Source organism: Psammomys obesus, unplaced genomic scaffold (assembly GCF_907164565.1).
Source record: "Psammomys obesus unplaced genomic scaffold, mPsaObe1.curated_primary_1811, whole genome shotgun sequence".
NCBI classification, from domain to species: domain Eukaryota; kingdom Metazoa; phylum Chordata; class Mammalia; order Rodentia; family Muridae; genus Psammomys; species Psammomys obesus.
Window position 1 is genome coordinate 2,561,201 of NW_026596166.1, and position 17,066 is coordinate 2,578,266.

General features: G+C 37.4%; 1 protein-coding gene across 9 annotated transcripts in view; it reads right to left on the bottom strand.

Moving 5' to 3' along the window:
• Positions 1–17,066, bottom strand: part of Gphn (gephyrin) — a 437,068-nt gene that overhangs the window by 108,211 nt on the left and 311,791 nt on the right. For all 9 annotated transcript variants that reach the window (XM_055595378.1, XM_055595377.1, XM_055595376.1 and 6 more), the window contains one exon: positions 95–232. In XM_055595378.1, coding sequence (XP_055451353.1) covers positions 95–232 — 138 coding nt within the window. The remainder of the gene's footprint in view (positions 1–94; positions 233–17,066) is intronic.

Genomic DNA, 17,066 nt, shown 5'->3' on the forward strand with positions numbered 1-17,066 from the left:
ATTCTGATATTGATAATGGCGAGTAAGCATCATCCTTTAGAAAATGGTGCATTCACATAGTATGTGTCTTTCTTGGAAGACACTATGACAGTACCTCGGTAATTGATGATTTCTGTACCAAGCACCGGAGTCATCTCCAGGACTGTAATGAAGGCTTTGTCCATAGACGTCAGAGGGAAAGGAGACATGCGATGTCTTCTAGCCACCTTGGTGATATCTACAGCACTGTGACCTAAACAGGAGACAATTGACCGAGAATAAGACACTGAAACAAGTAAGAATGACTTTAAATACCAAAACTTCCAATTTCTGGGTCCTGGTGAGATGTTATTTCTCCTATTTCTGGCACATGCTATAACATTTCTAATTTTAATGTTCTACAGGCATGTGTCAAAACCTTGTGAAATTCAATGATACTGGCAGATCACTGAGTTTTTACAAGGAGTTGAGCAACTAATCTATTAACCCCAAAATCCATCTTATAATAAGGTATTATTATCATATTTTACAGATGAGGAAAACAGCTTAGATAGGCTTTATGTCTTTGCCTAAGTCACACAGCTGGTGACAGTGAGCCAGGATATAAACCCAGGTAGTTTTGGCTTCAGGGTTCATATCTTCAACTATTGTACTGACCTTTACACATTCAATGAACTAACTAGTAAAATGAATTTATTTAAGATTTACTGGAATTGTCCTTTCTCCTATTAAAAAGTCAAGGAAGATTATATGTAGCTATCCACACTGATATAATCTTATTTAGTCCTTTGACATTAATATCATACATACAGAAAAACTGATGATTTTATAACACTGATCTCAACCTCTACCCTCAACTTTATGTCCATATATATCTAGGAGCTAGTAGATAATACATATTTTTCCAGCCTAGTAATCATCTAACATTTATTGAACATGCAACGGACAACTCAAACCTAAAATTTCTAAAACAAAGCTCTTAAATTTCTAACCTCTTTTTAATCATCCATTGGATTTCATTCTCCTGCAATTCTCAACTGACTAAACAGCCATTCCTTTTACCAGTTTAGTAACTGGGCAAAACAATGGAGACATCCCTGAGTCATCTCTTTCTGTTAAAACTATACCTAAACTTTAAAATTTGTATAGAATATGATCATTACTTATCACTATCACTGTTACTATAATAGCTGGAACATCATTTATGTTCTGGTAGATTCAATAGCTGATTAACTGGTCTCCAGATTCTGTCTTTGTTTCATTGCTGTTTATTTACACACAGTTATGTAATCCTTTCTAATTTGTAACATACTAATTTATGCTAACAGCTATCAAAGACTTTAAATTTCACTTACATTAAAGTATTTGTTAGTGTCTACGAGGGCCAACATACCATCACTCCCCTTATTCTTGTCTTTTAACATTTCTGAGTTCATTGTGCTCCAGCCATACCAGTTTCTTTCTTTTCAGAGATCATGCCAAGTCTCTCTCCTTATGGCCTTTGTGCTTACTGTATGTTTTCTCTCTTGGACCATTTTCCTTCAAATATTTTACTGTTACCTAGCCCTCATTTCTTTCAGCTTTTTTATTTGTATCACTTGATCAGAAGTTTTTGTGAATACTCTCTATAATAATATGTTATCATTTTTATTCCAATTTTCCTATTTTACTTCACATATAGTAGATATTAACAGTCATCTAACTTAAGTCTTTCTTTACATTTGCAAGAAAGTCTCTTTATCAACTGAATAATCTCCTAGCTCCAAAGGAAAACTACTTCTTGATCACTACATCTTCATGCATGAATAACTTAGGTTTGCCTTTGGAGACCCAAATCATATGTACAAGAAAGAATAAACAGAAAACAGAACAGTCCTCTTCTTTCTTAGCTAGTTTTTAACTGAGAGAGATTTGTGATATAACTCTGAGAGCAAGATGTTGAAAGAAATCTCTGGGAGAAGATATTTTATTACAAATACTAAGATTAAAATAGAAGAATAAAAGACTAATAAGAAGAACAAAATAATAAAAGAAGCTTTTGTCCTATCTTCTCCCTGGAACATGGCTGGATACTTGCAGGTATTGTGGCCATTTTTCAACCGTGAGAATGTAAAGAGTTATAGATAGGCCCTGCACTGCTTGTCTCTGGACTTCTAATATGTGAAATAAATAAGCTCTTATTTCTCTACACGACTTTGTAATGATTATATATGTTCACCCCTCAGAAGACTAATTTCTGGTTGTTCTGTGTTACTAAACTTTGTGCTTCTAACACAATTCGTGCAGCTGCTCCAAATATACTACACTGACTTAAAGAATTTCCAACCTATGTTTCAAAAGAGCCTCTTTACACATATAAACCTGCTTATACTATATATTATACTGTCTATATATTTCACCTATTGACAATAAATAAAATCACAGAAATTTAAAGTTTCAAGATGTTAGTAATTACTTAGTGATAAATCTGAGAAACATTTTCTCTTCAAGATTGTATTCAAGACTTAAAAGATTATGACTTATCACCTACAGTTGAAATGTAAATTTATTAATAACCTTTCACTAAGGTCTGAGCTTTGTTGATCAACTATCTTAAAACCATACTGTCATAACAAGCATAATTGGAAAAAAAACAAAAACAACTGACTTCTTTCTTCTATTTAATCATACAGCTATGCAGAGCAGATCTCGGCTTTGATCTTTTTTTAAAATTGATTAAAAAAAACTTTATTCACTTTACATCCCAATCTCAGCCCCCTCTCTTGTCTTATCCCGGTCCCACCCTTTCCCCTCATTTCCCCCTATCCCTCTCCCCTAGTCCTCAGAAAGGGGGAGCCCTCCTCTCCTACAAACTGACCCTCGCCTATCAAGTCTCATCAGGAATGGCTGCATAGTCTTCTAAGGCCACCCGCCAGGGTTAAGTGACCAAAGAGTAGGCAACAGAGTCCATGTCAGAGGCAGCCCCTGTTCCACTTACTAGGGACCCCACTGAGCAGGGGGCCTAGGTCCTCTCCATACATGGTCCTTGGTTGGTGTATCAGTCTCCACAGGCCCCTTGGACCCAGATTTATTGGCTCTGTTAATCTTCTTGTGGGGCTCCCGTCCCTTTCAGGTCTTTCTATCCCCCCACTCTTCCATAAGCCTCCCTGCGCTCTGCCCAAAGTTTGGCTGAGAGTCTCAGCACCTGCTTTTATCTCCTGGTGGGTGGAGTCTTTGAGAGGACATCTGTGGTAGGCTCCCATCCTGTTCCCTCTCTTCTGAAAGAGAATTCTCTTGTGAAAGAGAATTAAACATCCTCCCTAGGGTACTCCTTGTTACTTAGCTTCTTTAGGTCTGTGGATTGTAATATGGTTATCCTGTATTATATGGCTACAATCTGCTTATATGTATACACCATGCTTGCCTTTCTGGGTCTGGGTTGCCTTACTCAGGACGATATTTTGGCACACATTGCATATAATCATATAAAGGCTATCCTTCTAAAATGTTTAGTTTTTTTTTTTTTTTTTTACAAAACTTTTTTAATATTTAGTCGTACAGGATTATTTGTTGAATGCTCCTTGCAATAGTATACAAATGTTTTAGAAGTTTGATGATCATTGACATCACACATCAATCAACATCCATTTATCAAGGGCACTTTACAAACCATACATAAGGAAGTTGGGATGCACAAAGTAATGAGTATCCAGTCATGAAGCCCAGTATAGCTCAGCAGAAAGGTAAGTTGAGTGAAAGTGTAGTGAACTATTCAATTGGTCTTTAACTACAGAGGTTGGTATCTCTCTCTCATTCTTAGTTAACAGGCATTCACTACCCATGATAAATCTTTTCCACTTTGAAAATACTTTTGGATCTTCTCTTCAATTTCTTCTGGAACTTTACCTTCTCCATTTTATGCGACATTTAATATCTGCTTTACCATTATTAGCAGATTATAAACATGAAAACATAGCCTATCATTAAATTCTATATCCTTGTCATTTTTAGAATAGTGTATCTAGTAAATACTTGAGTTGTGAATAAAAGCTGTATCTTTAACCATAGTTCAAATTTGGGATGAAAAGAGACAAATAGTGCCTTCTGCTGATGTTTTACTTCTTTGAGTCTTGGATATTTACAAACTGATTCCAAACCCCCAAAGAGGGCTACAAGCCCTCTTTGTGCCTGAGCCACCTTTCCTGAATAAGCGTAGTTACCACCTCTCATCAAAGAAGCCTCTCTTTACAGCAAATGGAGACCATCACAGAAAACAACTATACACAATGAAAAGATCAACGCATGATGGGGAGCCCAGATACAATGGATACATCCACAACACAATTCCTGCATCTGTGACTCAGGGAATACTGTTGAAAAGGAATGAAAAGATTGTAAGAGCCAGAATACCAGAAAGTCTGCTGGGAAACAATCTTTCTATAATAGTTTCAAAAACAAGACTGGAACAGTGACAATGTTCCAATGGGCATATTAACGTGGAAGGTTCAAAAAGGGGGTAAAATTTCACAGGATTTCTACCCCTAGACAAAAACAACAACAAACAAAACAGGCAAATCATGACTGCTGGGAGAATAATTAGCTTCTCCCTAGAATAAGCCCCCTTATTTGTTTTTCCATACAAGGTCTGCCTTGAAACCACTAATTAATGCAGAAAAAAAAAAAAAAAAACAAATGTGGACTCAGCAGGTTGTGCTTATATATCTGTGCACACACTTTTACTTTTAACAGGGAATTCACAGCCAAGAAGGCACAGCAGAATGATGGTTGATGCTCCTGGTGGGATGTCTCACTCTCAGGCTCCTGCTCATCTAGCTGCCTTATACAGCCCAAAAATATGGACCTAGTGAATGGTACCACCCATAGTGGTGTAAATAATCAAGAAAATCCACTGCATACATACACATAGGCCAATACAATCCTCAATTTAGGCTCTTTCGTCAGATGTTTTGTATGTTGTATCAAGATGACAGAGAAAATAATTTTCTATAAGCAAACTATTTCATGGTCATAAATGTATTCTGATAACTACTTTACAAATGACTATTAATGGTCTGAAAAAGAATTCCTGAGAAGCTAAACTGAATTAGCCCATACTACAAAACAAACCAGACATGAAAAATACTTGTCCTACTAAAAATATTACAGTATCTGAGAGAAGACTTATTGAATTTATATAGTAAGATTACTTGGTGATATATCATTATCTCTGACAATCTGTAGGTTGGTTAGCTAATTTGGCAAAAAGAAACTACAAAATACCTTAGGATTAGTGGAACCAAGAACAAAGCTGCAGTGGGGAGTCTAGACATTCTCCCTACTAGTAGCATCCTGAATTGCGCTAAGAGTAACAGCTTCAATTATGTGTCATGTGACTGATAAAAAATTCAATTTATTCTAAGGTGGCCACAATTAATGCTTTATTCTTCTCCAATAAATGTCTTTTATATGAGTAAAATTAAACTGATTTCTTTTGTATTTTTAAGTTCTGGATAGATAGAATATTTACCATGTTAGTCAAGAATTGTTCCAGGGTAAGTGCTCAATATCCTGTTGAAATTTCCTACCGTCCATACAAAAGTTATATCCACTGAAAAGACTGCATGAGGGGCTGGAGAGATGGCTCAGAGGTTAAGTGCAGTGGCTGTTCTTCCAGAGGTACTGAGTTCAATTCCCAGTAACGACATGGTGGCTCACAACCATCTATAATGAGATCTGATACCCTTTTCTGGCCTGCAGGCACACATTCAGACAGAAGAGTGTATACATAATAAATAAATAAATAAATAAATAAATAAATAAATCTTAAAAAAAGACTGCATGAGCATCTTCACACACAAGCACCTACACACTCAAGCACATACACATAAATAAATAAATTAATTGAAAAGAATTCAGTACACAAATGGTAAGAATTTACTCAGGACTCTTATCATCAGAGACATGGTTAAATACTAAAGATAATGTCTACAATATAAAAAGGCCTTTAATAGGGCACAAATAATACAAAGATGAAATCTGTACTGCAGTAGCCTTTTTCTTGTGGCATATTTCATTTTGAAATAGAACTCTTTATGCCACCTGGGTGGTGGTAGCACATGCCTTTAATCCCAGCACTCAGAAGGCAGAGGCAGGTGGATCACTACAGAGTTCTGGGACAGCCAAAACTACATTTAGAAACCCTATCTCAAAAAAGAAAAAGAAAAAAAAAAGATAAAGAAAAGAAATAAGAAAAAGAACTGTTTATTGTAGAGGATTGTTTTAGCAATTCTCGGTTTCTTGTTATTCCATACGAAGTTGAGAATTTTTCTTTCCAGGTCTGTAAAGAATTGTGTTGGCAATTTGATGGGAATTGTATTAAATCTGTAGATTGCTTTTGGTAAGATGGCCATTTTTACTATGTTAATCCTGCCAAGCCATGAGCATGGGAGATCTTTCCATCTTCTCATATCTTCTTCTAATTCTTTCTTCAGAGACTTGAAATTTTTTTCATACAAGTCTTTGACTTGCTTGGTTAGGGTTACACCAAGGTACTTTATGTCATTTGTGGCTATTGTGAATGGTGTTGTTTCTCTAATTTCTTTCTCAGCCCTTTTGTCTTTTGTATACAGGAGTGCTACTGATTTTTTTGAGTTAATTTTGTATCCGGCCACTTTGCTGAAGGTGTTTATCAGCTGTAGGAGTTCCCTGGTAGAGTTTTTGGGGTCACTCATATATACTATCATATCATCTGCAAATAGTGATAATTTGACTTCTTCCTTTCCCATCTGTATCCCCTTGATCTCCTTTGACTGTCTTATTGCTCTAGCAAGGACTTCCAGCACTATGTTGAAGAGATATGGAGACAGTGGGCAGCCTTGTCTTGTCCCTGATTTCAGTGGGATTGCTTTAAGTTTCTCTCCGTTCAGTTTGATGTTGGCTATAGGCTTGCTGTATATCGCCTTTACTATGTTTAGATATGTGCCTTGTATCCCAGAGCTAAAGAGAGAATTCTCTGTAGAGGAATATCAAATGGCAGAGAAGCACTTAAAGAAATGCTCAACCTCATTAGCCATTAGGGAAATGCAAATCAAAACAACCCTGAGATTTCACCTTACACCCATCAGAATGGCCAAGATGAAAAACTCAAGGGACAACACATGCTGGAGAGGTTGTGGAGAAAGGGGAACCCTTCTCCACTGCTGGTGGGAATGTAAACTGGTACAACCACTCTGGAAATCAATCTGGCGCTTTCTCAGACAACTAGGAATAGCGCTTCCTCAAGATCCAGCCATACCACTCCTAGGCATATACCCAAAAGAGGCTCAAGTACACAAAAAGGACATTTGCTCAACCATGTTTGTAGCAGCTTTATTTGTAATAGCCAGAAGCTGGAAACAACCCAGACGCCCCTCAACTGAAGAATGGATGCAGAAACTGTGGTACATCTATGCAATGGAGTATTACTCAGCAATGAAAAATAAGGAAATCATGAAATTTGCAGGTAAATGGTGGGACCTGGAAAGGATCATCCTGAGTGAGTTGTCCCAGAAGCAAAAAGACACGCATGGTATATACTCACTCATATAAACATACAATATAGAATAAACCCACTAAAATCTGTACATCTAAACAAACTAAGCAAAAGAGAGGACCCTAACTAAAATGTTCAATCCCAATCCTGAAAGGCAAAGAGGATGGACATCAGAAGAAAAAGAAAATAGGAAACAACCTCGGAACCTGCTACAGAGGGCCTCTGAAAGCCAGAAGAAAACAGGAAACAACCTTGAAACCTGCCACAGAGGGCCTCTGAAAGCTTCTGCAGTATAGACTGTCAAAGCAGATGCTGAGCCTGATGGCCAACTGATGGGCAGAGTGAATGGAATTTTATGTAAGAAGTGGGAAATAGTAAGAGCTGGAGGGGACGGGAACTCCACAAGGAGAGCAACAGAACAAGATAATTTGAACGCAGGGAACTTCCCAGAAAATCATACTCCAACCAAGGACTATTCGTGGAGATGACCTGGAACCCCTGCACAGGTGTAGCCCATGGCAGTTCAGTGTCCAAGTGGGTTACATAGTAATGGGAAGAGGAACTGCCTCTGACATAATCTGATTGGCCTGCTCGTTGATCACTTCCCCCTGAGGGGGGAGCAGCCTTACCAGGCCACAGTAGAGGACAATGCAGCCACTTTTGATGAGAACTGATAGACTAAGATCAGAAAGAAGAGGAAAACCTCCCCTATCAGTGGACTTGGGGAGTGGCATGCATGCAGAAAGGGGAGGGAAGGTGGGATCGGCAGGGTAGAGGGAGGGGCTTATGGGGGGGATACAAAATGAATAAAGTGTAATTAATAAAAAATAAAAAAATGTTTAAAAAAAAAGAACTGTTTACATCAATATTACTTTTCCAACTTCAACCATGTCATTTTAAGTCTGCCAATTCTTAATGTATACTATGCTTCATTTTATTTTGAAAATCGATTTAAAAATTACAAATAGATGAAGAAAGGAAGCTTTCAGATTATAGAGCATACTATAGTATAAACAAATGGTCATGAAGGTTCTTCTTGATTAAATATAAACCTCAGGAGGAAGTTCTTGTATTAATAACAATGAACAGGAGTTTCATAAACTACTTAAAGTATAAATCAATACTCTTAGACATACTGACAATCTCAAGGAAGATTCTTGCTCTGACCCTGTTTATACCGTAGCTTTTAGCATTACATAGTTGTTGAAGGTAGAAACCCTTATATTTCTATTTTCAGGCTCCTTTTGAATAGCAGATGACTTAGAACAAGTTTTGTAGGAAATGTAACAAGCACAGACAATAGTAACATGTACACTCAATTTAAACAGTTACGATCCTTGATCTTCGGTGTGTTGAAGAATACGTGGTTCAGAGGTGGCAGCATTTAATCTTTTTCTTTTTTGCATTTTTAAAAATTATTATTTATTGCAATTTATTCACTTTGTACCTGCCTGTAGCCACCTTTCTCATCTCCTCCCAGTCCCACACTCCCAACCTCTTCCCCACTGCCATGTCCCTCCCCTAGTCCACTGATAGGGGAGGACATCCTATCTTTCTATCTGACCCTAGCCTGTCAGGTCTCATCAGGACTGCCTGGATCCTCTTTCTCTGTGGCCTATGAAGGCCACCTCTCCAGGGGAAGTTGATCAAAGAGGAAGTAACCAAGTTCATGTCAGTGACTGCCCCTGCTCCCCTTACTTACTCCATGGAACCCCCATAAAGACTGAGCTGCCCACGGGCTACATCTGAGCAGGGGCTCTAGGCCCTCTCTATGTATGGTTCTTGGTTGATTCATCAGTCTCTGCAGAACTCTCTGGACCCAGAATCATGCTACCTCAAGATTTAGCTATACTACTCCTAGGCATTGATCTAAAAGATGCTCAGCCATATAAAAAGGGTATTTGCTCAACTATGTTCACAGCAGAATTATTCATAATAGCCAGAATCTGGAAACAACCTAGATGTCCCTCAACTAAGGATTGGAAAAAGAAATTGTAGTGCATTTAATATTTCAAACAAATCTAATTAAAAGTAGTTCCAAAATCCTATAAAAAACACAATGTCAGAATTCATACACACAGTATTACAAGACACTTAAAATTGAGATTATAAGTACTTATGTTGTCTTAATTTCATGGTTTCACAAGTTTTCTACATGTATATTCAATGTAATTTGTCTCAGAGCATTTCTGACATGACTTAGAAAGCACAGATAAAAAGACTACTTATTTTCTAGGGCCTAATAACAAATACTAAAAGAAAACAGTCTTGGGAGGTCTGTGCATCAATATTATAACACAGGGCACTGTTGCCACAAAGTGTCAGCTCTGTTATTTACATTAATAAATTCATTACCATTCATAGGATACAATTTCAATTCTTTATGATAGTATATAAATTCTTCCTTTCTTCTTTTTCAGCTTTCCACTTATTGCTGAATTGCTTATAAAACTGACAATATTGTGGGTAAGTAAAGAGAATCATTTCATATTTATATTTTAAAATTTTTTAAATTATCTTTAAGTACACTTTATTCACTTTGTACCCCAGCTGGAGCCACCTCCCTTGTCCCCTTCAAATTCCAGTCTCTCTCCTTCATTTCCACCCATGTCCCTCTCCAAGTCCAATGAGAGGGGGGAGATCTTCCTCTCCTTCCCTCTGACCCAAGCCTAACAGGTCTCATCAGGACTGGCTGCATTGTCTTCCTCTGTGGCATTGTCAGGCAGTTCCCCCATCAGGAGGAGGAGGTGATCAAAGGCCCAGACACTGAGTTCATGTCAGAGACAGTCCCTGTTCCCATGACTAGGGAATCTACATGGACTACGTCTGTGCAGGGTTTCTAGTTATTTCTATGCATGGTCCTTGGTTGGAGTATCAGTCTCAGAAAAGACCCCCGTGCCCAGATATTTTTGGTTCTATTGCTCTTCTTGTGGAGCTACTGTCCCCTCCAGGTCTTTCTATCTCTCCCTTCTTTCATAAAATTCCCTGCACTCTGCCCAAAGTTTGACTGTGAGTCTCAGCATCTGCTTTGATACCCTGCCTTTCAAAGGCCCTCCATGGTAGACTCCTGTCCTGTTCCCTCTTTTCTCCCTCTTCCGATGTTCATCCATTTGCTTTTCTGAGTGAGGATTGATCATCTTATCCAGTGTCCTCCTTCTTGCTTAGCTTCTTTAGGTGTACAGATTTTGGTATGATTATCCTATATTATATGTCTAATATCCACTTATAAGTGAGTACATACCATGTTTGTTGTTCTGCTTCTGGGATACCTCACTCAGGATGATTTTTTCTAGTTCCCACCACTTGTCTGCAAATTTCATGATTTCCTTGTTTTTGATCGCTGAGTAGTATTCCATTGTGTAAATGTACCACAATTTCTATATCCAACCTCAGTTGAGGGGCATCTAGATTGTTTCCTGATTCTGGCCATTACAAATAAAGCTGCTACGAACATGGTTGAGTAAATGTCCTTGTTAAATACTTGAGCATTTTTTGGATATATGTCTAGGAGTGGTGTAGCTGGGTCTTGAGGAAGCGCTATTCCTAATTGTCTGGGAAAGCACCAGATTGATTTCCAAAGTGGTTGTACAAGTTTACATTCCCACCAGCAATGGAGGAGGGTTCTCTTTCTCCACATCCTCTACAGCATGTGCTGCCAGTTGAGTTTTTGATCTTAGCCATTTTGATAGGTCTGAGGTAAAATCTCAAGGTTGTTTTGATTTCTCTAATGACTAAGGACATTCAGCATTTCTTTAAGTATTTCTCTGCCATTCGATATTCCTCTCCTGAAAATTCTGTTTAGCTCTGTACCCCATTTTCTTTTCTTTTTTTTTAATATTAATTATTCACTTTGTATCCCAGCTGCAGCCCTCTCCCTAATTCCTTCCAAATCCCACCCTCCATTCTTCATCTCCTCCTATGCCCCTCTCGAAGTCCATTGATAGGGGAGGTTGTCCTCCTCTTCCTTCTCACTCTAGCCAATCAGGTCTCAACAGGAGTGGCTGCATTGTCTTCTTCAGGTTTTCCTATCTCCCCCTTCTTTTGTAAGATACCCCACACTCTGACCAAAGTTTAGCTATGATACTGAGCATCTGCTTTGATAGCCTGCTGGATAGAGTCTCTAAGATCAACAATCAATAAAGGGAACCTCATGAAACTGAAAAGTTAAATGAGAACAAATCAAGTACTCCAATTAAAAAATGGGGTACAAAGTAAACAGAGAAGTCTCTATAGAGAAAAACAGGTAACAGGATCTACCACAGATGGCCTCTGAAAGACTGTACCCCATTTTTTAATTGGATTACTTGATTTATTGCTTTTTACCTTCTTTAGTTCTTTATATATTCTGGATATTAGCCCTCTGTCAAATATAGGTTTGGTGAAGATCCTTTCCCAGCCTATAGGCTGTTGTTTTGCTCTGACAAGAGTGTCCTTTGCTTTACAGAAGCTTTTCAGTTTCATGAGGTCCCATTTATTGATTGTTGATCTTAGAGCCTCTGCTGTTGGTGTTCTGTTCAGGATAATTCAGGAATTATCCCCTGTGCCAATGAGTTCCAGGCTCTTCCCCATGTTTACTTCTAACAGATTTAGTGTATCTAGTTTTATTTTGAGGTTTTTGATCCACTTGGACGTTAGTTTTGTGCAGGGTGATAAGTATGGATCTATTTGCATTTTTCTACATGTAGACATCTTAGACCAGCACCATTTGTTGAAGATGCTGTATTTTTTTCATTGAATGGTTTTGGCTTCTTTGTAAAAAAAAGAAAAATCAGTTATCTGAAGGTGTGTGGGTTTATTTCTGGGTCTTCTATTTAAGTCCATTGATCTACCATTCTGTTCCCATGCTAGTACCATGTAGTTTTTATTACTATTGCTCTGTAGTAGAGCTTGAGATCAGGGACAGAGACACCTCCAGAAGATCTGTTGTTTTACAGGATTGTTTTAGCAATTCTGTGTTTTTTGTTTTTCCATAGAATTGTGTTGGTATTTTGATGGGAACTTCAGTGAATCTATAGATTGCCTTTGGCAGGATGTCCATTTTCACTGTGTTAATCCTATTGATCCATGAGTATGAGAGATCTTTCTATCTTCTGATATCTTCTTCAATTTCTTTCTTCAGAAACTTGAAGTGTTTTTTTCAAACAGGTCTTTCACTTGCTTGGTTAGTCACCCCAAGGAACTTTATGTTATTACTGGCTATTGTGAAGACTGTTGTTTCGCTAATTTCTTTCTTAGCCCTTTTGTCTTTCATATACAGGAAGGCTTCTAATTTTTTTGAGTTAATTTTCTATCTAGCCACTTTGCTGAAGGTGTTTGTCAGCTAAAGGAGTTCTCTGCTTGAATTTTTGGGGTCACTCATGTATACTATCATACACTTGCAAATAGTGATACTTTGTCTTATTCCTTTCCGATTTGTATCCACTTAATTTCCTTTAGTTGTCTTTTTTGCTCTAGCTAGGACTTCAAGTACTATGTTGAGGAGACATGGAGAGAGTGGGAAGCTTTGCTTTGTCCCTAATTTCAGTGGGACTGATTTAAGTTTCTCTCCATTTAGTTTGATGTTGGCTATAGGCTTGCTGTGTATCGCCTTTACTATGTTTAGGTATGTGCCTTGTATCCCTGATCTCTCTGAGACTTTAAACATGAATGGGTGTTGAATTTTGTCAAATGCTTTTTTGACATCTAAGAAGATATCATGTGGGTTTTCTCAGTTTGTTTATATGGTGATTACAATGATGGATTTTGATATATTTAACCACCCCTGCATGTCTGGAATGAAGCCTACTTGGTATAATTTTATATTTTCTTGTCTTAGTATCTAATGTTTTATGTGTCTAGAATGACTTTTCTCTTATTTTTTCCCACCCTGGGTAATTATTATTCTTCCTTCACAGCTTTTTTCCTCTCGTAAAGAAGTATTTAAATAGTGATGAGAACATAGAAAAAAGAATTTTTAAAAAAGATTTATGGCCAAAATAAACAGACTTATGTAATAAATGAAAATAAGAATTCATGAACAAACAGTAACATAAAGATATGATTTAAAAATTCTTCATTAGAACAGAATTCCAACTGATAAAAAGAAGTATAATTAGAAAAACAATCCTTATGCTAATAACTGGTTCAGACAAAAATCATCAACAGATACTAAAATGAGAAGAAAAAAAACCTCAAGAAAAACAAGGAATTACTAGAGGCTAAAATATATCTTCATAAGTTACTCATTAATTACAATGCCAAAATATTATTTCTTTAGAAAAAAAAAAAAAACCCTATTATACCCTATCTCTATCAAGTCACCCAAATTAGTATCACTAGCAATGAAACAAATTTACATCATGACATTTCTGACGTAACATATTGAGAAGGAAATATATCACCTCTGAAGTATTCCTAACTAATTGCATAGCAATTAAATCACTGTGAAACATCAGAAAGATTAAATTTATATAATTTAGTCATTACATAAAATGGGTCATTATATAAAATAATTGACCTATGCGCTTCAAAAATATTGAGGCCACGAAAGACAAAGAAAAACATGAGTAATTGTTCTAGATTAAAGGCGTCTAAGGGAACATTATTGTTAAGTGTAATGCATGAATCTGGGTAGAATCCCAGATCAGAACAAAAGAATTATTCTTTTCCCCATTGCTATAAAGAACATTATTAGAAAAGCTGGTAAAATTTAATTGGAACCAGATTACATAATAGTATTATGGTACTGTTAATTTCTTGATTTTCATAATTGTACTGAGGTTATGTAAGAGAATGTCTTATTTCTTCTCATCATCCTCATTTTACCCCTACTTCAAATGTACACAGAAGCAGGGATAAAGAGGCATCATGTCTTCATTTTATTCACAAGCAAGTTAGTAAAGTATGTGCATATTAATATGCATAGATAAATATGGCAACATCTAACTATGGCAAAATATTGATAAACTGGATGAAAAGCATGTAGAAATTCTTTATAATATTCTTGTAATATTTTCTTGAGCAGTGCCTCTGATATAAAGCTAAGCATGCCCACAAATTTTCCCTGCACTTAAGTTCTATAAAACATTCTCTGTTGAGAATTTTCTATTTAGTTCTGGAAATCAATCTGGTGCTTTCTTAGAAAATTAGGAATAGTGCTACCTCAAGATCCAGCTATATTACTCTTGGGCATGTATCTGAAAGATGCATAACCATTCAACAAGGGCATTTGCTCAGCTATGTTCCTAGCAGCTTTATTCATAATAGCTAGAATCTGGAAACAACTTAGATGTCCCTCAACTGAAGAATGGATATATATAGAAATTGTGATGCATTTATATAATAGAATACTACTGAGCAATTAAAAACAAGGAAATCATAAAATTTGCAGGCAAATGGATAAAACTAGAAAAGATCATCCGGAGTGAGGTAACCTAGAAACAGAAGGACACACATGGTATATACTCACTTATAAGTGGATATTACCCTATAACATAGGATAAACATTAAAACCTATAGTCCTAAAGAAGCTAAACAATAAGGAGGCCCTTAGAGAAGAGGCTTAATCCTCATTCAAAAGTGAAAACAGGATAGACATAGGAAGTAGGAAAAGATGGGGAACAGGACAGGAACCTTCCACAGGGTGCCTCTGAAAGACTCTACCCAGCAGGGTATTAAAGCAGATGCTGAGACTCACAGTCAAACTTTGGGCAGAGTGCAGGGAATCTTATGGAAGAAGGGGAAGATAGAAAGACCTGGAGGGGACAGGAGCTCTACAAGGAGACCAACAGAGCCAAAATATCTGGGCTCAGGAGGTCCTGAACAGACTGATGAATCAACCAAGGACCATGCATGGAGAGGACCTAGACCCCCTGCTCAGATGTAGTCCATGGGCAGCTCAGTTCCTTAGTAAGGGGAGCAGGGGCAGTCACTTGTATAAACTTGGTTGCCTGCTCTTTTATTACTTCCTCCTGGCGAGGTGGCCTTACTAGGCCACAGAGAAAGAAGATCCAGACAGTCCTGATGAGACCTGATAGGCTAGGGTCAGATAGTAGGAGAGGAGGACCTCCACCATCAGTGGATTAGAGAAGGGACATGCAGTGAGGAGAGAGAAACGGTGGGACCGGGAGGAGATGAGGGAGGGGGCTACAGCCAGGATACAAAGTGAATAAATTGTAAAAAATAATAATAATAATAAAGAAAAGTTTTAAAATAAAAATTCTCTTAAAATTTTCTTTGCATATTGTATTAGGCAATACCTCCATTTTATATTTATTTAATATGTTTCAGGTTTCCAAGGGAGAAATTGCCTTTAACATCAAGGACCAAAGATGCTGTGAACACATTGCAAAGTCTAGACTATATCAACTGATAAAAATGATGGCTATAGAAAAATAAACACTAAATATACCTTCAAACATTATTGTGATCAATAAATTTAGTATCCTAAAATTATAAAAATCTGATTTTTAAGAGCCAGTTGTACTGGGTGTGATGTTACAGCTGTAATTCTAGGCCATCCTGGGCTATATACTGTGATTTTTGTCTTAAAAACTAGCTACCAACCAACATAATAGTAACAGAACAAAATACCAAAAAGCTAATACACATTTCTTTTTCTTTTTTTTAAAATTCTTTATTAATTACACTTTATTCACTTTGTATCCCTCCTGTGGTTCCCTCCCTCCTCCTGTCCCAATCCCTCCCTTCCTCCACTCTCTGCATGCATGCCCCTCCCCAAGTCCACTGATAGGGGAGGTCTTCTTTTCCTTCCTTCTGACCCTAGTCAATTGGGTCTCATCAGGAGTGGCTGCATTGTCTTCTTCTGTGGCCTGGTAATGCTGCTTCCCCCTCAGGGGGAGGTAAGTAAAGAGCAGGCCAATCAGTTCATGTCAGAGACAGCCCCTGTTCCTATTACAATGGAACCCACTTGGATACTGAACTGCCATGGGCTACATCTGTGCAGGGGTCTTAGGTTATCTCCATGCATAGTCCTTGGTTCGAGTATCAGTCTCAGGAAAGACCCCTGTGCTTAGATTTTTTAGTTCTGTTGCTCTCCTTGTGGAGTTCCTGTCCTCTCCAGATCTTACTGTTTCCCACTTCTTTCCTAAGATTCCCTGCACTCTGCCCAAAGGTTGACCATAAATCTCAGCATCTGCATTGATAGTCTGCAGGGCAGAGCCTTTCAGAGGTTAATACACATTTCTTAAACATAAGCTCAAAACTAGGTTTGTCCTACCTAAATTATAGTTTTGAAAATACATATTGACATTTTGATATACTGTTATCTACAAACATTTTAGAGTTATAGTTTATGTTTTTATGTTTACATTTTTTAACCAAAATAAAAGTACTTAAAAAAGTTATTTGTTTATGAGTGTTTTGCCAGCTTCCATGATTGTATGCCATTAGTGTGACTTGTACCTGAAGAAGCCAGAAGAGGATGTCAGATTTTCTGGAACTAGAGTCATAGATGGTTTTGAGTTGCCATATGAGTGTTGAGAATTAAACCAGAATACTCTGAAATAAGTAGCTAGTGCTTTTAACCATGTAGCCATTTTCACAATTCCCAAATTAAGAGTGCTTTTAACTCCACCAT